The 24,700-nt window shown below is 43.8% G+C and overlaps 1 protein-coding gene across 5 annotated transcripts in view; it reads left to right on the plus strand.

Annotated features, from left to right (window-relative positions):
• The window catches only part of Sec71 (ADP ribosylation factor guanine nucleotide exchange factor Sec71), a 291,696-nt gene that overhangs the window by 77,848 nt on the left and 189,148 nt on the right, over positions 1-24,700 (plus strand). For all 5 annotated transcript variants that reach the window (XM_053789547.2, XM_053789544.2, XM_053789546.2 and 2 more), the window contains 2 exons: positions 17,362-17,531; positions 18,622-18,800. In XM_053789547.2, the coding sequence (XP_053645522.1) occupies positions 17,362-17,531; positions 18,622-18,800 (349 nt within the window). The remainder of the gene's footprint in view (positions 1-17,361; positions 17,532-18,621; positions 18,801-24,700) is intronic.

Consider the following 24,700-nt stretch of genomic DNA (forward strand, 5'->3'; position numbering starts at 1 on the left):
TGGCAAGAGGTGTGGGGTTAAAAGATAAAGAATCTAACACAAAGTGGGAGTTGTCACAGTTGCTCTTTGCTGATGACACTGTGCTTTTGGGAGATTCTGAAGAGAAGTTGCAGAGGTTGGTGAATGTATTTGGAAGGGTATGTAAAAGAAGAAAATTAAAGTGAATATAGGAAAGAGTAAGGTGATGAGGATAAAAAAATTAGGTAACGAAAGACTGGATATCAGTTTGCAGGGAGAGAGTATGGAGGTGGTGAATGTATTCAGACATATGGGAGTGGACATCTCAGCAGATGGGTCTATGAAAGATGAGGTGAATCATAGAAATAACGAGGGGAAAAAGGTGAGTGGTGCACTGAGGAGTCTGTGAAGACAAAAAACTTTGTCTGTGGAAACAAAGAGGGGAATATATGAGAGTATAGTTATACCAATGCTCTTATATGGGTGTGAAGCATGGGTCTACCTGCCTGGAGGGTATTCCAGGGATCAACATTCCCATGGCCCATCCATAACCAGGCCTCTCGGGGTGGGGAATGTTGCAACAAGGAGAAGGCTGGAGGCAGTGGAGATGTCGTGTCTGAAGGCAATGTGTGGTGTAAATATAATGCAGAGAATTCATAGTTTGGAAATTAGGATGAGGTGCAGGATTACTAGAACTATTATTCAGAGGGCTGAGGAGGGGTTATTGAGGTGGTTCGGACATGTAGAGAGGTTGGAACAAAATAGAATGACTTCGAGAGTGTATAAATCTGCAGTGGAGGGAAGGCAGGGTTGGGGTTGGCCTACTAAAAGGTTGGCGGGAGGGGTTAAAGGAGCTTTTGTGTGCGAGGGGCTTGGACTTCCAGCAGGCATGCGTGAGCGTGTTAGAAAGGAGCGAATGGAAACAAATGGTTTTTAGGACTTAGACATGCTGTTGGAGTGTGAGCAAGGTAACATTTATGAAGGGATTCAGGGAAACCTGCAAGCTGGACTTGAGTCCTGAAGATGGGAAGTACAGTGTCTGCACTCTGAAGGAGGGGTGTTAATGTTGCAGTTTTATAACAGTAGTGTAAGCGTGCCTCTGGCAAGACAGTGACAGAGTGAATGATGGTGAAAGTTTTTCTTTTTTGGGCCACCCTACCTTGGTGGGAAATGGCTGATGTGTTAATAAAAATAAAAGGACACATCTGCAACTAATAAGACATTTTATGGTGGTAACGTTTTGTTGCCTCGATGGGGAAGTGGAACAGAATTCTTCCTCCGTAAGCCATGCGTGTTCTAAGAGGCGACTAAAATGCCGGGAGCAAGGGGCTAGTAACCCCTTCTCCTGTATATATTACTAAATTTAAAAAGAGAAACTTTAGTTTTTTCTTTTGGGCCACCCCGCCTCGGTGGGATATGGCTGGTATGGTGAAAGAAAGAAAGAACGTTTTGTTGCCACAATAAAATGTGGCATTAGTTGCAGATGTGTCTTTTTACCTAACACTTGTTTTTTTTTTCAATACACTGGCCGTATCCTACCAAGGCAAGGTGACCTGAAAAGAAAAACTTTTGTTTTTCTTTTCTTAAAATTTAATAATTTATACAGGAGAGGGGGTTTCTAGCCCCTTGCTCCCGGCATTTTAGTCTTCACCTACAACATGCATAGCTTATGGTGGAGAAATTCTTTTCCACTTCCCCATCGAGTTTACCTAACACATTGTCAGTATTTCTACCAATAGGTTAAGAAAGCCAAGGGAACAAATGGGTGTGAAGGCTTACTCAGCCCTGTAACAACTTCAGACAGTATTACCCAGGCTGGCTCCTCCTCAGGAAAATTAGTGAATAGAAAAAGAAATAATAACAGACAAACATAAACACTTTATTATGTAGAAAATATAAAATGTAAAACACTTAAATATGAAATATTAATCCTACATTAAAGAAAATGAAAAATGAAAAATATTAATGATAACTGAATTCAACGCTAATTTAAAACTTGGGTGTCTGGTGTTGGTGACACTGCTTGTTGAAATCGTAGCCGTTGCTGATGTGTGGGGGGGGGGGTCGCAGGTGTTGGTGACCACCACTGGCTAGTTCTTCACAGAGAATCGCCGTGATTATTATCCCGATGACAGGAAAGCAGGTTCTTTACCGCTGCAATGATGTGGGGTTACGTCCTGCAATTTCATACAGGTGCACAGGTAGTTCAATACAAAATGGGACGTCTCCAGGACGTTAGTCCGTCTCCTGTTCTTCTCGTTGATTGACAGGTGACCCTCACTGTCATCCAAGCTGAAAAGATAGACAGGTTACCCACTGCTTAAATAATCACTCTCCATGGCAGTGTACAATACTCAAAAGACGTGGTGATTATTACAACAGTCAACCTAGAGCAAGACTGAAAGGACTAAGTTTATTATTGGTCAAAAGTGAAGCTTTTAACCAATAAATCCACTAGAATACAAAGCAGGCATGTACTTACAGTAGTGTTGGGAGCTGTGAGTCGAGTGATTTACTGTTTGACCAGAGCCCCACACGTCACCTTTCGAGGGGGGGGGTGGAAGAGGAAGGGGAAGGGATAGCGGGAGCTAGACTGACCCTACGTTAACAAGCAGCCGGCAATCAAACTGTCACTTTAGGGGTGAGGGAGAAAAGGCAGGAAAAACGGGAGCGTGACTTACCCTACCTTAACTAGTAGCCGGCAATGAAACTATCACTTTCGGGGAGGGGGAAGAAAGGCCGGAGCTTGACTTACCCTACCTTAACTAGTAGCCGGTAATGAAACTATCGTTACTATATCTCTACTCCTATCTATTGAACTTTTCCCTCACACTCCCCCATACCAAGACTTATAGTCAAGGAGTATAAGAAGAATAGGCGAGGAAAATGTTCTAACATGTGGAAGTCGCGTAAGGCAACAAATCTTCTACTGACTGTCACGACTTAACCAGTCAGAGAAATAATTGGATGAACCATTGATATACACAATATGGAACTTAAAAGCCTGGAGTGCCAATGTCCACCTCAAGAGGCAACTGTTGGTTCCCTTAAAAGTTTCTAGGTATATCAAAGGTTTGTGGTCCGTTTCTAAAATGAATTCTTTTCCCAGCAAATAAAATTTAAGTTTGGAGATACCCCACACAAGGGCTAAACATTCCTTTTCTGTTGTGGAGTATCTTGTTTCTGCGGGAAGGAGTTTCCGGCTTAGGAAGCATACAGGGAAGAGAGTACCATCATGGTATTGTAGTAACACTGCACCTAAGCCCGTATTGGAGGCATCAGTTCTCAAACAAAATGTTTTATTAATATCTGGAATCTTAAGTATAGGGTCTTTCGAAAAGATACTTTTAATCTCATTAAACTTTTCCCGAGCTACGTCGGAAAGTTCAAGAGGTTCCTTCACAGACTTTTTAAGGAAGTCAGATAAGATGCCTGTAAGATCAGTAAGGTTTATCTGGAGTTTATCTGGAGAGAGTTCCGGGGGTCAACGCCCCCGCGGCCCGGTCTGTGACCAGGCCTCCTTAGGTCAGTGTCCCAGGATGCGACCCACACCAGTCGACTAACACCCAGGTACCCATTTTACTGATGGGGAACATAGACAACAGGTGGAAAGAAACACGTCCAATGTTTCTAGTCTGGCTGGGAATCGAACCCAGGCCCTCACCGTGTGAAGCGAGAGCATTAACCACCAGGCCACCAGAGGTTCGGGATAAACCGTGCATAAAAATTTACAGAACCAAGAAAGCTTCGCATGAGCTTCTTGGTTTTGGGAAATTTAAATTCTAATAAAGCTTTGATCTTACTGGGGAGAGGCTGCAGAGAGTTCTTAGAAAGTATCAGTCCAAGATATCTAATCTTATTATACCCAAGGAAGCATTTCTTCGGCTTGGCAGTGAGGCCATGTGAGCGTAACCTACGCAAAACTGATGTTAATGTTTGGATATGTTCGCCCCACGTAGATGTCATTATGTAAATGTTATCAAAATAAACTGAAACATTTGGCATATTACCCAAGACCTTTCTCATCAGTCTCACGTAGGTAGCACAGGCAGTTACCAAACCGAAGGGCATAGTTCTATACTGCATCAGTCCTTGGTGTGTAGGAAAAGCGGTGTACTGCTTAGAAGAAGGATCTAACATTACTTGATGATATGCCTGCGCAGTATCAATCTCTGAAAAGAAGGAAGTCATAAAATTTGTGTAGATCGCTATCTATTAAGGGCATAGGCTCAGCATCCCACCGAGTTATAGCATTAAGGCCTCTGAAGTCAATAGCAAGTCTATATGAATTATCCTCCTTCTTAACCATGACTACTGGTGAGCAATATGCAGATACTGAAGGTTCAATGATCTTTAGTTTTAATAATTTGTCTACCTCTCGGTCAAATGCATCCCTAAGGTGAACTGGAACTGGGTATAATTTCCCTTTGATAGGATTGTCCATCAATAAGTCAATCTTATGGACTATCGTGGAGGTAACACCTGGAATATCAGTAAAGACGTCTGAAAAGTTACTCACACATTGAAGTAGTTCATGTCTCTTATGGTCATCCAAAGATTCATTAATATTAATGTTGGTTGCATCCGAGTGGTCAAGAGTCACCAAGTCATGTAGTTCTTCATCATAGTCTAAGTTAGAGGTGTCAATTGCGCACACTTTACATTCTTCAGTTGTCTTATCAAGTTCGTGTGGAAAAACTAAGTCAAAGTTATTAAGGCAGTTAACCGAATTTCTTCGGTAATATTTCTTAAGGATGTTGATATGATAAAGCTTAGGTTTCCCCTTGACTTCTATGAGGTAGTCAACTTTCCCACAAATTTTTAATACTTTATATGGACCTTTCCATGCTACTAATAATTTATTTGACTTGATAGGCAAAAGTACAAGAACTTCATCTCCTACTTTAAAACTTCTCCTCTGACTTTTGGAATCAAAATAGGTTTTGTACTGGTCCATTGACAAGCTTAGGTTTTTCGAAACTATGTCAGAGGTCTCCTCAAGTTTGGATCTTAGGTCAAGGAGAAACTGGTAAGAAGACTGAACTTCAGCATTTACCTCCTCATTAGTCCATAAGTCATGAAGGATGGACAATGGGCCTCTGGCCTGTCTACCATAGAGAAGTTCAAAAGGTGAAAACCCCAAAGAGTCACTGGGAACTTCCCTCATGGCAAACGAAGCACAGGGTAGGTAACGATGCCACTCCTTAGGTTTAAGGGAGCAAAGTTTCCTTAAAATGGACTTGAGAATCGAATGCTGGCGCTCAATCCTCCCATTACAGCTGGGATGATAGGGTGTGGTGAAGAGAGGCTTCACTCCCAGAAGTTGGTATAGATGTTGCATTAAGTCAGATGTGAATTGTGTCCCACGGTCAGACAAAATTTCTCTAGGGATGCCCACTCTGGAGAAGATGGACAAAAGGGCTTCAGCCACCTCTGTAGTAGTTAGGGTCTTTAAGGGTATGGCTTCAGGGAAACTCGAAGCATAATCAACTAATGTTAATATATATCTATGTCCCCCAGATGAAAGTGGAGATAAAGGACCAACGATGTCAATAGCTACTCTTTCAAAAGGTACCGTAAAGATTGGCATTTTGACCATAGGTACTCGCCTGGTACCTCGGGAGGATGACAGTTGGCAAACTTTACACGATCTACAATAAGTAGTGACATCTGAGGACATTTTAGGCCAAAAATAGGTTTCCCTAATTTTATTTAAGGTTTTACGATGCGAGAAATGTCCGGCCACTGGCAGGTCATGAGCCATTTTAAGAACAGTCTCTCTGCATTGACTTGGAACAACTAAGATGGAATAGTCTATCTCATCTGAATTTAATTTGAATACTGACTTGTACAAGATACCTTTTATATATTCAAATTTATATGAAAAGTTTTTCCTTTGGATAACTTGATTTTGTTTAGCGGCATTATGGCAATTCTGAAGAGAAGGGCAATTACGTTGTAACTTGACAAAGGAGTCCTTCGATATGTCTAAAGGCTTAAAGTCAGGGAAAATCAAAGGATGGACAGTAGGGGAAGCCTGGGCTTTGGTCTGAGCCCTAGTCAAGACATTTATGGTATCGGAGGTGATACCTTCACTTTCATCTAACAAGAGAACTTATGATCCTACTTCCTCGCTTTCGAGAGTAGCATCACTGGTTTTTAATCCCACATGAATATCGCGAGACATTGTCTCATCTGAACTTTCGAGGGGCTTCTCTGACTCTACAGGAAGAGGATCTGAAACACTTATATCCATCTTTGGTGATGAAAGGTCAACCTCCGAAGGAAGAATGGCACCTTTTACATTACCTATTAGTACGGAGCAAGAAGTGATGGGAGCTAGTACAGCTTCAGACCAACCTGTGAACCATTTAGACCTAATGTAACAACGGATGGTAGGAAAGGTGTCCGTACGGCCCAAGTAGTCTGAAAGTATAGCAGAGGAATGAGTTTCTTTAAGGTTAGGGAACAGCTTATCAGAAATGACTACATGTGCATCCAGTGTCTCGTAAAATGGTAGATACATTAAGTCCATTAACTGTTCCTGAACAGAAGGGTGCTTGGTCATTACAGTCTTTAAAACATCTTCCAACTTTTTGGACCTTCTTAGAAGGACAATCTGGACGTTTATGTCCCTTAACACCACACAAATGACAAACAGGAATAAAAGAAGTCATTTTACTTTCCACTAGAGGCTTTGATTTCTTAAGATCTGATGAACCCTTGCCCTTAGGGTTCGATCCCTTTAGGTTTTTATAGGAATTGTGAGCCTCAGCATACAGGTCAGCAGCCTCAGCAACTTCCTCAGCTTTACTCAGGTTACGTTCTCTGATGAATGTTCGTATCTGGTGAGGAAGAGCTGTCAGGAACTGGTCAGCAACCATGAAGTCTCGAAGAGATTCATAACTATGATCAATTCCTGAACTCTCTATCCAAAAGTCGAACAAACGAAAGAGTGTTACCTGTAACTGTTGAAAGTTCTGGCCAGGCTGTAAGGTGGCATACCTGAAATCTTTCCTGTAAGAATTTGTGGTTTTGTGATATGCTTTAAGGATTGCCTTCTTCAGTAGGTTATAATTACTTATGATATCCTGCGACAAAGTTGCATAGATACTCAAAGCGGTACCAGAAAATAACATTCCTAACCTGGTAGCCCAGGTGTCAGCAGGCCATTCACAGAGGGTAGCGGTATTTTCAGACCTGATAATGTAAGAAGTTATGTCTTCCCCCTCTGTGAAGGGAGGTAAATTAGGTGTTGGAATATGTGCACTAGCTGCACGTTGTTCCATTACTCCTTCCTCTAATTGTTGTTGAGTAAAAGTTAACTTTTTATTCTCTAATTCAAGGCGAGATTTTTCGAGCTCGCGATCCTTTTCTCTATTAACTCATGTTCTCTAGCTTTTTCCTCAACTTCTCTATCCTTTGCTCTTTCCTCAAGTTCTCTTAATTTAACCTGTTCCTCACGTATCTTAGCTTGTTCCTCACGTATCTTAGCTTGTTCCTCACGTTCTCTAGCTCTTTCCTCACGATCAAGTCTATCACGCTCTTTTTGGTCTTCTCGCTCTCTTTCTAACTGTCTTTCTCGGATTTCTCTCTCAATTCTCTCTTTCTCCTTTTTCTCTTCTCTTTCGATTATCTCTCTCTCCTTATTCTTTTCTCTTTCCCTTTCTAGCTGTCTTTCTTCTCTCTCAATTCTCTCTCTTTCAAGTCTTTCCTGGATCTTAGCACTAATGAAAGATTCTAAATTTTTCCCTGTTATTCCTAACTTACTTCCAGCATTCATCCAAAACTGGTATTCCTCCATGCTTGCAAGAATAACTTAAACTATCAGGGGAAATGAAACGGGTATTAAAGAAAACGGAGGGTTCAATTCCTGCTCCGCTCAAACTATAAATAAACCAGAGGGCTCGATCCCTGCTTCAATTAAACAATATGTATTAACGAAAACGAAGGGTTCTATGCCGGCTCCGAGCAAACAGTAAGTAGAATGGGGTCCCTTGACCATCCAATCTTCTCACCAACAAATCAAGAGTGTCCTATGACAGTTCCCTTGATATAATGAAGAGCTCAATGAAACAAGTTGTCACTGGAAAATCTCGGGTCCCTAGAGTCTAATCCTCCAAAGTGTTTCAAGCTCACACACAATTAGGTGGCAGAATTAAATATTATATCCTGCCTGACTTGACTTACAATAAATTGAGACTATAACAATCACCAAATCTTTCAAATACCTGTACTGTAGTCCTACCATAGAGAATGATTACTCATGGCTGGTGGTAACCGTCTGTGGTATGCGGCGTTGAGGTTCCAATGGTAGATACGAGATGGAGTTGAATATTTATTCAGTAGAGTTGTATCCTGGCAAGGTCGCCACTTGTGAAGGCTTACTCAGCCCTGTAACAACTTCAGACAGTATTACCCAGGCTGGCTCCTCCTCAGGAAAATTAGTGAATAGAAAAAGAAATAATAACAGACAAACATAAACACTTTATTATGTAGAAAATATAAAATGTAAAACACTTAAATATGAAATATTAATCCTACATTAAAGAAAATGAAAAATGAAAAATATTAATGATAACTGAATTCAACGCTAATTTAAAACTTGGGTGTCTGGTGTTGGTGACACTGCTTGTTGAAATCGTAGCCGTTGCTGATGTGGGGGGGGGGTCGCAGGTGTTGGTGACCACCACTGGCTAGTTCTTCACAGAGAATCGCCGTGATTATTATCCCGATGACAGGAAAGCAGGTTCTTTACCGCTGCAATGATGTGGGGTTACGTCCTGCAATTTCATACAGGTGCACAGGTAGTTCAATACAAAATGGGACGTCTCCAGGACGTTAGTCCGTCTCCTGTTCTTCTCGTTGATTGACAGGTGACCCTCACTGTCATCCAAGCTGAAAAGATAGACAGGTTACCCACTGCTTAAATAATCACTCTCCATGGCAGTGTACAATACTCAAAAGACGTGGTGATTATTACAACAGTCAACCTAGAGCAAGACTGAAAGGACTAAGTTTATTATTGGTCAAAAGTGAAGCTTTTAACCAATAAATCCACTAGAATACAAAGCAGGCATGTACTTACAGTAGTGTTGGGAGCTGTGAGTCGAGTGATTTACTGTTTGACCAGAGCCCCACACGTCACTTTTCGAGGGGGAGGGGAAGAGGGAGGGGAAGGGATAGCGGGAGCTAGACTGACCCTACATTAACAAGCAGCCGGCAATCAAACTATCACTTTAGGGGTGAGGGAGAAAAGGCAGGAAAAACGGGAGCGTGACTTACCCTACCTTAACTAGTAGCCGGCAATGAAACTATCACTTTCGGGGAGGGGGAAGAAAGGCCGGAGCTTGACTTACCCTACCTTAACTAGTAGCCAGTAATGAAACTATCGTTACTATATCTCTACTCCTATCTATTGAACTTTTCCCTCACAATGGGTTTGTCATATAAAAACAGAATAGGGGTTAGTAGATGGTTAGTTGGAGGTATTGGGAAGGTGGGAAGAATATTTTGAGGAACTTTTAATGTTGAAGAAAGGGAGGCAGTAATTTCATGCACTGGCCAGGGAGGTATACCATCTTTAAGGAGTGACGAAGAGCCAGATGTGAATATGGAGGAGGTGCATGAGGCATTATGTAGAATGGAACTGACAGAATCATGACAGAAATTTTAAAAAAATGGGGGGGATATAGTGTTGGAGTGGTTGGTATTTTTGTTCAATAAATGTATGAAATGGGGGAAGGTACCTAGGGATTTGCAGAGTGTGTGTAAAGTTCCTATACATATATATATAAAGGGAAGGGGGACAAAAGAGATTGTAAAAATTATAGGGGAAAAAGTTTATTAAGTATACCAGGTAAAGTGTATGGTAGGGTTGTTATTTAAAGAATTAGAGGGAAGACAGAGAGCAGGATTGCAGATGAACAAGGGAGTTTTAGAATGGGTAGGGGATGTGTAGATCAAGTGTTTACATTGAAGCATATGTGAACAGTATTTAGATAAAGGTAGGGAAATTTTCATTGCATTTATGGATTTAGAAAAGGCATATGATAAGAGTCCTAAGTAGTAGGTTGGTAGACAGCAACCGCCCAGGGAGGTACTACCGTCCTGCCAAGTGAGTGTAAAATGGAAACCTGTAATTGTTTTATGTGATGGTAGGATTGCTGGTATCTTTTTTCTGTCTCATAAACATGCAAGATTTCAGGTATGTCTTGCTGCTACTTCTTACACTTAGGTCACACTACACATACATGTACAAGCATATACAGTGGACCCTCAAGTTTCGGCAGCATCGACTTTCGTGAAATTCGACCTTCGGCGAGTTTTTTTTGGCAAAATTTGGCCTCGAGTTTCGTGATTAGACTCATGTTTCGGCGACCGTCCGGTACCCGTCCGCCCGTCACACGCACACCAAGCCAGTCTCCCACGCCATTCACGCTCAGTGTGCTATTGTTTACCAACACATGACCATCACCCCGCAGGTTCTTACAATACATTTCATAATAATCCCTTGTTTTTTGTGCTTGCAACTGCTAAATAAGTCATCATGGACCCAAGGAAAGCTAGTGCAAGCCCTTTGGTAAATAAAGTGAGGAACACGATCCAGAGGGATTTTGAAGGGTTTGAGGCAGGCCCTGACCCTGCCAACCCTCTGCCTGTTGTGGAAGGTGTTGTGGCATTGGGCAAGTCCATGGGGTTGGAGGTGAGTGACGGGGTTGTGGAAGAGTTGGTGGAGGACCACAGGGAAGAGCTAACCACTGACGAACTGCAAGAGCTTCAGCTGGAACAGCATCAGACCACAGCCGAGGAACTTGCTTCAAAGGGGAGGAAAAGAGAGTGGAGGTGGTTCCTTCTTCAGTGATGAAGGACACGTGTGGAATGTGCAATGAGTTGCAAAGTTTTGTTGAACAGTATCACCCTGACCAAGCTGAAACAAGCCATATCTGCAACATGTACAATGACAGTATTGTGTCCCACTTCAGGGAAATCGTAGAGAAACGCCAGAAAAAGACCTCTGGACAGATATTTTGTGTGACAGGGGTTCAGTGACTCTCAAGTTGTTCCCAGTGGCATTAAAAGAAGAAGGGAAGTAACCCCAGATAAGGACTTGCTACCTAAAGTCCTAATGGAAGGAGATTCTCCTTCCAAACAATAGTGTACACCTTCCTCCTATCCCCTCCTCCCATTTTCCATCCACCCAGAAGTCTTCAGTAAAGGTAAGTGTAATTTATTATTATTTTTTATATGCTGCAACATTAACACCCCTCCTTCAGAGTGCAGGCACTGTACTTCCCATCTCCAGGACTCAAGTCCGGCCTGCCGGTTTCCCTGATCCCTTCATAAATGTTACTTTGCTCACACTCCAACAGCACGTCAAGTATTAAAAACCATTTGTCTCCATTCACTCCTATCAAACACGCTCACACATGCCTGCTGGAAGTCCAAGCCCCTCGCACACAAAACCTCCTTTACCCCCTCCCTCCAACCCTTCCTAGGCCGACCCCTACCCCGCCTTCCTTCCACTACAGACTGATACACTCTTGAAGTCATTCTGTTTCGCTCCATTCTCTCTACATGTCCGAACCACCTCAACAACCCTTCCTCAGCCCTCTGGACAACAGTTTTGGTAATCCCACACCTCCTCCTAACTTCCAAACTACGAATTCTGAAACAAGCCATATCTGCAACATGTACAATGACAGTATTGTGTCCCACTTCAGGGAAATCGTAGAGAAACGCCAGAAAAAGACCTCTGGACAGATATTTTGTGTGACAGGGGTTCAGTGACTCTCAAGTTGTTCCCAGTGGCATTAAAAGAAGAAGGGAAGTAACCCCAGATAAGGACTTGCTACCTAAAGTCCTAATGGAAGGAGATTCTCCTTCCAAACAATAGTGTACACCTTCCTCCTATCCCCTCCTCCCATTTTCCATCCACCCAGAAGTCTTCAGTAAAGGTAAGTGTAATGTTATTATTATTTTTTATATGCATGTACTTGATTTCTCATTGATTTCAGTATATAAATCTTTAATTTGAAAAAAAACTATTTTATTTTAATATTTTTGGGTGTCTGGAACGTTTTAATTTTATTTCCATTATTTCTTATGGGGAAAATGGTTTCGAGTTTCGTGAATTTCAACTTTCGGCAGGCTCTCTGGAACGGATTAATCACGAAACTTGGGGGTCCACTGTATATAGTGGACCCCCGGTTCGCGATGCTATAGGTATCCGATAAATCCGGTAACCGATGCATTATATCGCAGAGAATTTGCCTCGGTTCCCATTACAAAACCCGGTATGCGATGCGATTCGTACGAGACGTGTCCACGTGTGGCCTGAACTGCCCCATGTGTGCCAGTGTTTACAAGCCAGCCAGTGTGCGTGCATCTAAGGATACATTCGGTACATTCCATATTATCCATATTATCACTGTTTTTGGTGCTTGTTTCTGCAAAATAAGTCACCATGGGCCCCAAGAAAGCACCTAGTGCCAACCCTTCGAGACCAAGGGTGCTAATGACTGTTGAAATGAAGAAAGAGATAATTGCAAAGTACGAAAGTGGAGTGCGTGTGTCGGAGCTGGTCAGGTTGTATAGTAAACCCTAATCAACCATCTCTACTATAGTGAGCAGGAAAACGGCAATCAAGGAAACTGTTCTTGCAAAAGGTGCAACTGTGATTACGAAACAGCGACCGCAAGTGTTAGAAAATGTTGAGAGACTGTTATTGGTGTGGATAAATGAAAAACAGATAGCAGGAGATAGCATCTCTCAAGCGATCATTTGTGAAAAGGCTAGGCAGTTGCATGACGATTTGGTAAAAAACTGCCTGCAACTAGTGGTGATGTGAGTGAATTTAAGGCCAGCAAAGGTTGGTTTGAAAGATTTAAGAATTGTAGTGGCATACATAGTGTGATTAGGCATGGTGAGGCTGCCAGTTCAGACCACAAAGCGGCTGAAAAATATGTGCATGAATTCAAGGAGTACATAGAGGCTGAAGGATTGAAACCTAAACAAGTGTTTAATTGTGACGAAACAGGCCTGTTTTGGAAGAAATTGCCAAGCAGGACCTACATTACTCAGGAGGAAAAGGCACTCCCAGGACATAAGCCTATGAAAGACAGGCTTACTCTTCTCATGTGTGCCAATGCTAGTGGTGATTGCAAAGTGAAGCCTTTATTGGTGTATCACTCAGAAACTCCCAGAGCGTTCAGGCAAAAGAATATCCTCAAGGCTAATTTGTGTGTGCTGTGGAGGGCAAACAGTAAGGCATGGGTCACTAGGGACTTTTTCCATGACTGGTTACACCATGCATTTGCCCCAATGTGAAAAATTACCTAATTGAAAAGAAATTAGACCTTAAGTTCCTCCTGGTATTAGACAATGCCCCTGGTCATCCTACAGACTTGGCAGAGCGACTTTCTGGGGACATGAGTTTCATTAAAGTCAAGTTTTTGCCTCCTAATACGACTCCTCTCCTGCAGCCCATGGACCAGCAGGTCATTTCCAACTCCAAGAAACTGTACACAAAAGCTATGTTTGAAAGGTGCTTTGAAGTGACCACAGAAACTCTATTGACTCTAAAGGAGTTTTGGAAGGATCACTTTAATATCCTCAATTGTGTAAACCTTATAGGTAAGGCTTGGGAGGGAGTGACTAAGAGGACCTTGAACTCTGCCTGGAAAAAACTGTGGCCAGAATGTGTAGACAAAGGGGATTTCGAAGGGTTTGAGGCTAACCCTGAGAAGCCTATGCCAGTTGTGGAATCCATTGTGGCATTGGGGAAGTCCTTGGGGTTGGAGGTTAGTGGGGAGGATGTGGAAGAGTTGGTGGAGGAGGACAATTAAGAACTAACCACTGATGAGCTGCTAGATCATCTTCAACAGCAAGAGGCCACACCTGAGGAAACTGCTTCGGAGGAGGGGAGAGAGAAATTGAAGAAGTTGCCTACTTCAAAGATTAAGGAAATATGTTCAAAGTGGCTTGAAGTGCAAACCGTTATGGATGAAAATCACCCTCACACAGCTATTGCAAGCCGTGCTGGTGACTATTACACTGATATGTTGTGAAACACTTTAGGAAAGTCATAAAGGAACGAGAGGTACAGGCATCTATGGACAGATATGTTGTGTGACACAAGTCCAGTGACTCTCAACCTGGTCCTAGTGGCATTAAAAGAAGAAGGGAAGTAACCCCGGAAAAGGGCTTGCTACCTCAAGTCCTAATGGAAGGGGATTCCCCTTCTAAATGCTAACACCATCCACACACTCCCCTCCTCCCATCCCATCAATCATCACCAGATCTTCATTAAAGGTAAGTGCCAATTATTCTTTTGTTACATATTATTCTATTGTTATTGTAATTATTATATTGCATTAAACTTAATATTTCATGTGGTAAAAGTTTTTTTTTTTCATACTTTTGGGTGTCTTGCACGGATTAATTTGATTTCCATTATTTCTTATGGGGAAAATTGATTCGCTTTCCGATAATTTTGGTTTACGATGAGTTCTCAGGAACGGATTAATATCGTGAACCGGGGGTCCACTGTATATACATACCCCTCTGGGTTTTCTTCTATTTTCTTTCTAGTTCTTGTTCTTGTTTATTTCCTGTTATCTCCATGGGGAAGTGGAACAGAATTCTTCCTCCGTAAGCCATGCGTGTTGTAAGAGGCTACTAAAATGCCGGAAGCAAGGGGCTAGTAACCCCTTCTCCTGTATAAATTACTAAATTTAAAAAGAGAAACTTTCGTTTTTCTTTTTGGGCCACCCTGCCTCGGTGGGATACAGCCGGTGCGTTGAAAGAAAGAAATATGATAAGAGTGGAGAGGGGAGCAATGTGGCAGATGTTGCATGTGTATGGAATAGGTATTAAGTTACTGAATGCTGTGAAGAGTTTTTGTGAAGATAGTGAGGCTCAGGGTGTGTAGGTGAGAGGGAGATTACTTCCCAGTAAAAGTAGGTCTTAGACAGGGATGTGTAATGTCACCATGGTTGTTTAACATATTTATAGATGGGGTTGTAGAAGAAGTAATTGCTAGGGTGTTGGGGAGAGGGGGGGGATTAATTTTTTTTTTAACAGGTCGGCCGTTTCCCAGCGAGGCAGGGTGACCCAAAAAAGAAAGAAAAAAAACTTTCATCATGATTCAGCACCTTTACTATCACTCATACATAATCACTGTCTTTGCAGCGGTGCTCAGATACAACAGTTTAGATGTCCCTCCAAACTGCCAATATCCCAAACCCCTCCCTTAAAGTGGAGGCATTGTACTTCCCATTTCTAGGACTTAAGTCCGGCAAGCGTGCGTGAGCGTGTTAGATAGGAGTGAATGGAGATAAATGGTTTTTGGAACCTGATGAGCTGTTGGAGTGTGAGCAGGGTAATATTTTGTGAAGGGATTTAGGGATTAACTTATGGGGAATTCAAATACAAAATGGGAGTTGACAGTTACTTTTTGCTGATGATACTGTGCTTATGAGAGATTCTAAAGAAAAGTTACAGAGGTTAGTGGACAAGTTTGGGAGTGTGTGTGTAAAGGTAGAAAGTTGAAAGTGAACATAGATAAAAGTAAGTTGATGAGGGTATCGAATGATTTAGATAAAGAAAAATTGGATATCACATTGGAAGGAGGGAGTATGGGAGAACTGAATGTGTTCAGATATTTGCGAGTTGACTTGTCAGCGGATGGGTTTATGCAGCATGAGGTTAACCATAGAATTGATGAAGAAAAAAAGTCGAGTGGTGCTTTGAGGTATCTGTGGAGACAAAAAAAAGAAACATTATCCATGGAGTCAAAGAAGGAAATGTATGAGAGTATAGTGGTACCAACACTCTTATATGGGTGTGAAACTTGGGTTGTAAATGCTGCAGTGAGGAGGGGGCTGGAGGCAGTGGAGATGTCATGTCTAAGAGCAATGTGTGGTGTAAATATTATGCAGAGAGTTTGTAGTGTGGAAATTAGGAGGTGTGGAGTTACTAGAAGTATTAGTCAGAGGGCTGGAGAGGGTTTGTTGAGGTTGTTTTATCATTTTGAGAGAATGGAACAAAGTAGAATGACTTGGAGAGTGTATAAATCTGTAGGGGAAGGAAGGCGGGGTAGGGGTCGTCCTAGGAAAGGTTGGAGGGAAGGGGGTAAAGGAGGTTTTGTGTGCGAGGGGCTGGGACTTCCAGCAAGCATGTGTGAGCATGTTAGATAGGAGTGAATGGAGATGAATGGCTTTTGGGACTTGACGAGCTGTTGGAGTGTGAGTAGGGTAATATTTTGTGAAGGGATTCAGGGAAACTGGTTAGCCAAACTTGAGTCCTGGAAATGGGAAGTACAATGTCTGCACTTCAAAGGAGGGGTTTGAGATATTTGCAGTTTGGAGTGAATCTAAACTGTCGCATCTGAGTGCCTCTGCAAAGACAGTGATTATGTATGAATGATGGTAAAAGTGTTAAATGATTTCTGAATTTTTCTTTTTCTTTCTTTCTTTTTGGGTTTTTCTTTCTTTTTGGGTCACCCTGCCTCAGTGGGAAATGGCCAACGTGTTAAAAAAAAATTAAAGTTTTTTTTTCCCCTTTGATGGTGGTAAAGGGCTTGATCTGAGGAATTGGAGGCACCCTTTCCTTGGATCAAATGTGAGTGCCTCCCCTGGTGCTATGTTGTTACCCTTATAAGTTTAGCATTTTCCCACAAATATAATAGTTTTATGTATTACAATAGTGGAATATTTTTGTGTAAATTGTATGAAGTTTTAAATATTAATTATTTTTAGCAGTAAAATTTTTTCAACCCCATTGGCCATCTCCAACTAAGGTAGGGTGACCCCAAAAAAAAAAAAAAGGGGAAACATTCACCATCATTTGTTTAGTAGCTGTCTTGCCAGAAGTGCACAGACATCATTCAAATGACACTTCGAACTGTAACATCCACACCCTTCCTTCAAAATGCAGGCTTATTATTTTCTAAGCCTCAAGTCTGGCTTACTGGTTTCCCTGAATCCCTTCATTACTTTACATGTATGCACATTACATGTACGCACATTACATCTCTCCACGACATCTAATGTGCATACACAAACATGCATGAACATGAGCACATACATGCTCCTTTTGGATGCTCAATCTCTTTCCACTTAAAGCCTCTATCATGCCCTCCCTGCAGCCATTCCTGAGATGATTCTACCTCCCTTCCGCCACCCTAGATTATACAGCCTTTTGGTCGTCTTATTCTCTGTCCACACCAAATGCCCACACCACCTAATAACCACTCCTCTACCCGCTGTCTAATACCTTTCGTATGCTGTATAACCCTTGAGGTTTAGCACTTCTTTCTGATCGTAATAATAATAATACCTTTCATAACTCCACACTCTTTTCTAATTTCTATACTAATAATTTCTAAAATTATATTTGCAGGTGTTTTTCAAGGAGATCTTTCTTAACATCCTTGAGGCAGGCAGTTCCAGCTTTCAACACAAGTGGATGGTAATCCAAGCACTGACACGGATCTGTGCTGATGCCCAGTCAGTGGTGGACATATATGTTAATTATGACTGTGATCTCAATGCTGCCAATGTTTTTGAAAGGTATATTACATTTTACAGTTCACATCACTCTGTGATCTGATAACACATATAGTGCACTCAGGAGTGGACCCTCGAATTTCATCATCCCTTTTCTGTATGTAAAACTAGTTTTTATTTATTTTATTAACACATCAGCTGATTCCCACCAAGGCAGGGTGGCCCAAAAAAGAAAAGCTTTCATCATCATTCACTCCATCACTGTCTTGCCAGAGGGGTGCTTTACTACAATTTATAAAACTGCAACATTAACACCCCTCCATTAGAGTGTGTGGACACTGTACTTCCCATCTCCAGGACTCAAGTCCGGCCTGTCGGTTTCCCTGAAACCCTTCATAAATGTTACTTCGCTCACACTCCAACAGCACGTCGAGTATTAAAAACCATTTATCTCCATTCACTCCTATCAAGTACGCTCACGCATGCTTGCTGGAAGTCCAAACCCCTCGCACACAAAATCTCCTTTGCCCCCTCCCTCCAACCTCTCCTAGGTTGACCCCTACCCCGCCTTCCCTCCACTACAAATTTATATACTCTCGAAGTCATTCTGTTTCGTTCCATTTCTCTCCGTTTTATAAAGAATAGCTATAGTTTTACATACAGAAAAGGGATGATAAAATTCGAGGGTCCACTGTATGTGTAGTTCATATCACTCATGGCAAAATCTCTTGACCTCGTTGCAGCTTTGCTAAATGGGTACTGAGCAATCAAGGGGTTGAGTTTCTTTTAGAGAAATCAAAAACTAATGAGGAAGTTAGGTTTAGTGCTTAGAAACTTAGGCAAAGAATTTCAGATAGGAAAGACATGGTGATATAACGATGTGCAAGAGAGATGGATGTTGTCTTTTCTTTAAGAAATTTAAAAGTTATCTATTACCCTGTTTTTTTTTCTTTTTTTTCTATCTATGCACACTTTGTAAATTTATTTTGCATTACAATTTTATTTTACATATTTCATTTTTTGAAAATACAGTAATAATCTTTCTTACGAGTGTGAACCACACAAGTTTTGCACTGTTTTGCGAGTACAGTAATTATCTTCCTTATGAGTGTGATCATTTCCACTATTAAACTGTTACGTATATTTTTCACAGACTGGTGAATGACTTGAGTAAAATAGCTCAGGGAGGGCAGCCAGGAGAGTTTGGATTTACACTGCAACATGAGCGCAGCATGAGGATCAAGGGACTAGAGTGCCTTGTCTCCACCCTCAAGTGCATGGTGGAATGGTCCAAAGATCTTTATGTCAATCCAAACACACTTTCTAATCTAAGTAAGTCAAGATTTATCATCCTAGAAATGTTATGCAAGTAAAGATATTTTAGGAGCAGGTGTTAGTCATACCTTTACACAATAAAACACCTGTATCCATGGATTCAGTTTCTGCAGTGTCAGTTTACCGTGGCCTGAAAATAACCTTTAATTTTGCCTAATAATGGCTACAAAGCACAAAAGTAGTGATAATGGCAGTTCCTCAAAGCCTAAGAGAAGCTGTGAAGTGCTTCTCATCAGTGAAAAGGTGCTAATTTTTGACTTATTGTACATAATTTATCAGTTAAACTATCATAGGTATGTATGTAAACAAAAAACGACTTATATATAGGGTTCAATACTATCCGCTGTAGGTTTTGGAACATGTCCCCTGTGGATATAGGGGAGACTACTGTACTTATAATGAGTTCCAAGAGTTTTTCTACTGGAGCCCGGCCTTGGGTCAGAAACGTATGGATGTTCTTATGATATATGATTGCGTGAAATTCAAGTTGTTCCTCTATTTTTCACCAAGGACTTTTTTTGAGATTGAATACAGGAGGGGTCTGCTTTACTATGCTTCACTTTATGATGATTTGCCAATATGGACATTTCAAATTATACCCCAAAATTTGTTTATACAGCTCCTGATTTGCTATTATGGCGTGCACACGCCACACACTTTGTGATACATCTAATGTGAGCTTCACGTCTCCTGATTCTGTCTGGAAACTTTCCAAAGTTTCAAACGTTTTAAAGTTATTATGTATGCAGTATGTCTTCAACTTACAAACACATTGGGGGCCTGAATCATCAGGTACAATGCCTGCACTTTAAAGGAGAGGTTTGGGATATTGGCAGTTTGGAGGGATATGTTATATATGCTTCTAAACTGTTGTATCTGGGCACCTCTGCAAAGGCAGTGATTGTGTGAGTGAGGTGAAAGTGTTGAATGATGAAAGTATTTTCTTTTTGGGGATTTTCTTTCTTTTTTTGGGTCACCCTGCCTTGGTGGGAGACGGCCAACTTATTGAAAAAACAAATCATATTCCATGTTGGGGACCTTCTTTATTATGTATAATAATGATATAATAATGTGCACAATAAAGATATAATAATAATCATATTGTACACAAGACAGAAGACTCTCAATGTATTTGTAAGCTGAGAACTTACTGTATCATACTATTTTTGTGTTAAAATGGCATCTAAGGGTAGTTGTGGTAAAAAGTTAAAAAGTAAAAGCTAAGCCAGGCGAGGGAGTAGCTACGAGAGTGTTTCACTTGTGTTAAAGATGCAGTAACATAGGAAGAATGTTGCTCTGGGGCACTAAAAATGTTGTATATTTACATTATCATAAACATTTTTAATAATCCAGCAATGACATGTTTTGGAAAATTATATAAACATGCTACGTATCACATAATAGTCAGTCAGATGGACACATATTGAACAGCCAGTTGGACACGTATTAGACCATTGAGATGATCAACTGGGGGTGACTGAGTGTGTTGCTGTGAGACTGAGTGTGTTGCTGTGAGCCAAGGTGTGTTTCTGTGAGACTGTGTGTGTTATGAGCCTGAGTGTGTTGCTGTGAGCCTGGGTGTGTTGCTGTGAGCCTGAGTGTGTTGCTGTGAGCCTGAGTGTGTTGCTGTGAGCCAAGGTGTGTTTCTGTGAGACTGTGTGTGTTGTTATGAGCCAGGGTGTTTTGCTGTGAGCCTGATTGTGTTGCTGTGAGCCAGGGTGTGTTGCCATGAGCCAGGGTGTGTTGCCATGAGCCAGGGTGTGTTGCTGTGAGCCAGGGTGTGTTGCCATGAGCCAGGGTGTGTTGCCATGAGCCAGGGTGTGTTGCCATGAGCCAGGGTGTGTTGCCATGAGCCAGGGTGTGTTGCTGTGAGCCAGGGTGTGTTGCCATGAGCCAGGGTGTGTTGCCATGAGCCAGGGTGTGTTGCCATGAGCCAGGGTGTGTTGCTGTGAGCCAGGGTGTGTTGCCATGAGCCAGGGTGTGTTGCCATGAGCCAGGGTGTGTTGCTGTGAGCCAGGGTGTGTTGCCATGAGCCAGGGTGTGTTGCTGTGAGCCAGGGTGTGTTGCCATGAGCCCGGGTGTGTTGCTGTGAGCCTGAGTGTGTTGCTGTGAGCCAGGGTGTGTTGCCATGAGCCAGGGTGTATTGCCGTGAGACTGGGTGTATTGCTGTGAGCCAGGGTGTATTGCTGTGAGCCAGGGTGTGTTGCTGTGAGCCAGGGTGTATTGCTGTGAGCCAGGGTGTGTTGCTGTGAGCCAGGGTGTGTTGCTGTGAGCCAGGGTGTGTTGCTGTGAGCCAGGGTGTGTTGCTGTGAGACTGGGTGTATTGCTGTGAGCCAGGGTGTATTGCTGTGAGCCAGGGTGTGTTGCTGTGAGCCAGAGTGTATTGCTGTGAGCCAGGGTGTCTTGCTGTGAGCCAGGGTATGTTGCTGTGTGCCAGGGTGTGTTGCTGTGAGTCTGGGTGTCTTCCTGTGAGCCAGGGGGTCTGCTGTGAGCCATGGTATGTTGCTGTGAGCCACGGTGTGTTGCTGTGAGACAGGGTGTGTTGCTGTGAGCCAGGGTGTGTTACTGTGAGCCAGGGTGTGTATTGCTGTGAGCCAGGGTGTATTGCTGTGAGCCTGAGTGTGTTGCCAGGGTGTGAGCCAGGTGTGTATTGCTGTGAGCCAGGGTGTATTGCTGTGAGCCAGGGTGTATTGCTGTGAGACTGTGTGTATTGCTGTGAGCCAGGGTGTGTTGCTGTGAGCCAGGGTGTATTGCTGTGAGACTGTGTGTATTGCTGTGAGCCAGGGTGTATTGCTGTGAGCCAGGGTGTATTGCTGTGAGACTGTGTGTATTGCTGTGAGCCAGGGTGTGTTGCTGTGAGCCAGGGTGTATTGCTGTGAGACTGTGTGTATTGCTGTGAGCCAGGGTGTGTTGCTGTGAGCCAGGGTGTGTTGCTGTGAGCCAGGATGTGTTGCTGTGAGCCAGGGTGTATTGCTGTGAGCCAGGGTGTGTTGCTGTGAGCCAGGGTGTGTTGCTGTGAGCCAGGGTGTATTGCTGTGAGCCAGGGTGTATTTTCTGTGAGACTGGATGTATTGCTGTGAGCCAGGGTGTATTGCTGTGAGCCAGGGTGTATTTTCTGTGAGACTGGGTGTATTGCTGTGAGCCAGGGTGTATTGCTGTGAGCCAGGGTGTATTGCTGTGAGACTGGATGTATTGCTGTGAGACTGGGTGTATTGCTGTAAGCCAGGGTGTGTTGCTGTGAGCCAGGGTGTATTGCTGTAAGCCAGGGTGTGTTGCTGTGAGCCAGGGTGTGTTGCTGTGAGCCAGGGTGTGTTGCTGTGAGACTGGGTGTATTGCTTTGAGCCAGGGTGTGTTGCTGTGAGCCAGGGTGTGTTGCTGTGAGACTGGGTGTATTGCTTTGAGCCAGGGTGTGTTGCTGTGAGACTGGATGTATTGCTGTGAGCCAGGGTGTGTTGCTGTGAGCCAGGGTGTATTGCTGTGAGACTGGGTGTGTTGCTGTGAGCCAGGGTGTGTTGCTGTGAGCCAGGGTGTATTGCTGTGAGCCAGGGTGTGTTGCTGTGAGACTGGATGTATTGCTGTGAGCCAGGGTGTGTTGCTGTGAGACTGGATGTATTGCTGTGAGACTGGGTGTATTGCTGTGAGCCAGGGTGTGTTGCTGTGAGACTGGGTGTATTGCTGTGAGCCTGGGTGTGTTGCTGTGAACCTGGGTGTATTGCTGTGAGCCAGGGTGTGTTGCTGTGAGACTGGGTGTATTGCTTTGAGCCAGGGTGTGTTGCTGTGAGACTGGGTGTATTGCTGTGAGACTGGGTGTATTGCTGTGAGCCAGGGTGTATTGCTGTGAGCCAGGGTGTATTGCTGTGAGCCAGGGTGTATTGCTGTGAGCCAGGGTGTATTGCTGTGAGCCAGGGTGTATTGCTGTGAGACTGTGTGTATTGCTGTGAGCCAGGGTGTATTGCTGTGAGCCAGGGTGTATTGCTGTGAGACTGTGTGTATTGCTGTGAGCCAGGGTGTGTTGCTGTGAGCCAGGGTGTATTGCTGTGAGACTGTGTGTATTGCTGTGAGCCAGGGTGTATTGCTGTGAGCCAGGGTGTATTGCTGTGAGACTGTGTGTATTGCTGTGAGCCAGGGTGTGTTGCTGTGAGCCAGGGTGTATTGCTGTGAGACTGTGTGTATTGCTGTGAGCCAAGGTGTATTGCTGTGAGCCAGGGTGTGTTGCTGTGAGCCTGGGTGTATTGCTGTGAGCCAGGGTGTATTGCTGTGAGCCAGGGTGTATTGCTGTGAGCCAGGGTGTATTGCTGTGAGCCTGGGTGTATTGCTGTGAACCAGGGTGTATTGCTGTGAGCCAGGGTGTATTGCTGTGAGCCTGGGTGTATTGCTGTGAGCCAGGGTGTGTTGCTGTGAGCCAGGGTGTATTGCTGTGAGCCAGGGTGTATTGCTGTGAGCCTGGGTGTATTGCTGTGAGCCAGGGTGTATTGCTGTGAGACTGGGTGTGTTGCTGTGAGACTGGATGTATTGCTGTGAGCCAGGGTGTATTGCTGTGAGCCAGGGTGTGTTGCTGTGAGACTGTGTGTATTGCTGTGAGTCAGGATGTATTGCTGTGAGCCAGGGTGTATTGCTGTGAGCCAGGGTGTATTGCTGTGAGCCAGGGTGTGTTGCTGTGAGCCAGGGTGTATTGCTGTGAGCCAGGGTGTATTGCTGTGAGCCAGGGTGTGTTGCTGTGGGCTTGGGTGTATTGCTGTGAGACTGGGTGTATTGCTGTGGGCCAGGGTGTGTTGCTGTGAGCCTGGGTGTATTGCTGTGAGACTGGGTGTATTGCTGTGAGCCAGGGTGTGTTGCTGTGAGACTGGGTGTATTGCTGTGAGCCAGGGTGTGTTGCTGTGAGACTGGGTGTATTGCTGTGAGACTGGGTGTATTGCTGTGAGCCAGGGTGTGTTGCTGTGAGCCAGGGTGTGTTGCTGTGAGCCAGGATGTGTTGCTGTGAGCCAGGGTGTATTGCTGTGAGCCAGGGTGTGTTGCTGTGAGCCAGGGTGTGTTGCTGTGAGCCAGGGTGTATTGCTGTGAGCCAGGGTGTATTTTCTGTGAGACTGGATGTATTGCTGTGAGCCAGGGTGTATTGCTGTGAGCCAGGGTGTATTTTCTGTGAGACTGGGTGTATTGCTGTGAGCCAGGGTGTATTGCTGTGAGCCAGGGTGTATTGCTGTGAGACTGGATGTATTGCTGTGAGACTGGGTGTATTGCTGTAAGCCAGGGTGTGTTGCTGTGAGCCAGGGTGTATTGCTGTAAGCCAGGGTGTGTTGCTGTGAGCCAGGGTGTGTTGCTGTGAGCCAGGGTGTGTTGCTGTGAGACTGGGTGTATTGCTTTGAGCCAGGGTGTGTTGCTGTGAGCCAGGGTGTGTTGCTGTGAGACTGGGTGTATTGCTTTGAGCCAGGGTGTGTTGCTGTGAGACTGGATGTATTGCTGTGAGCCAGGGTGTGTTGCTGTGAGCCAGGGTGTATTGCTGTGAGACTGGGTGTGTTGCTGTGAGCCAGGGTGTGTTGCTGTGAGCCAGGGTGTATTGCTGTGAGCTGTGAGACTGGATGTATTGCTGTGAGCCAGGGTGTGTTGCTGTGAGACTGGATGTATTGCTGTGAGACTGGGTGTATTGCTGTGAGCCAGGGTGTGTTGCTGTGAGACTGGGTGTATTGCTGTGAGCCTGGGTGTGTTGCTGTGAACCTGGGTGTATTGCTGTGAGCCAGGGTGTGTTGCTGTGAGACTGGGTGTATTGCTTTGAGCCAGGGTGTGTTGCTGTGAGACTGGGTGTATTGCTGTGAGACTGGGTGTATTGCTGTGAGCCAGGGTGTGTTGCTGTGAGACTGGGTGTATTGCTGTGAGCCAGGGTGTGTTGCTGTGAGACTGGG

The sequence above is a fragment of the Cherax quadricarinatus genome, chromosome 68 (genome assembly GCF_038502225.1).
Source record: "Cherax quadricarinatus isolate ZL_2023a chromosome 68, ASM3850222v1, whole genome shotgun sequence".
Taxonomy (NCBI): Eukaryota; Metazoa; Arthropoda; class Malacostraca; order Decapoda; family Parastacidae; genus Cherax; species Cherax quadricarinatus.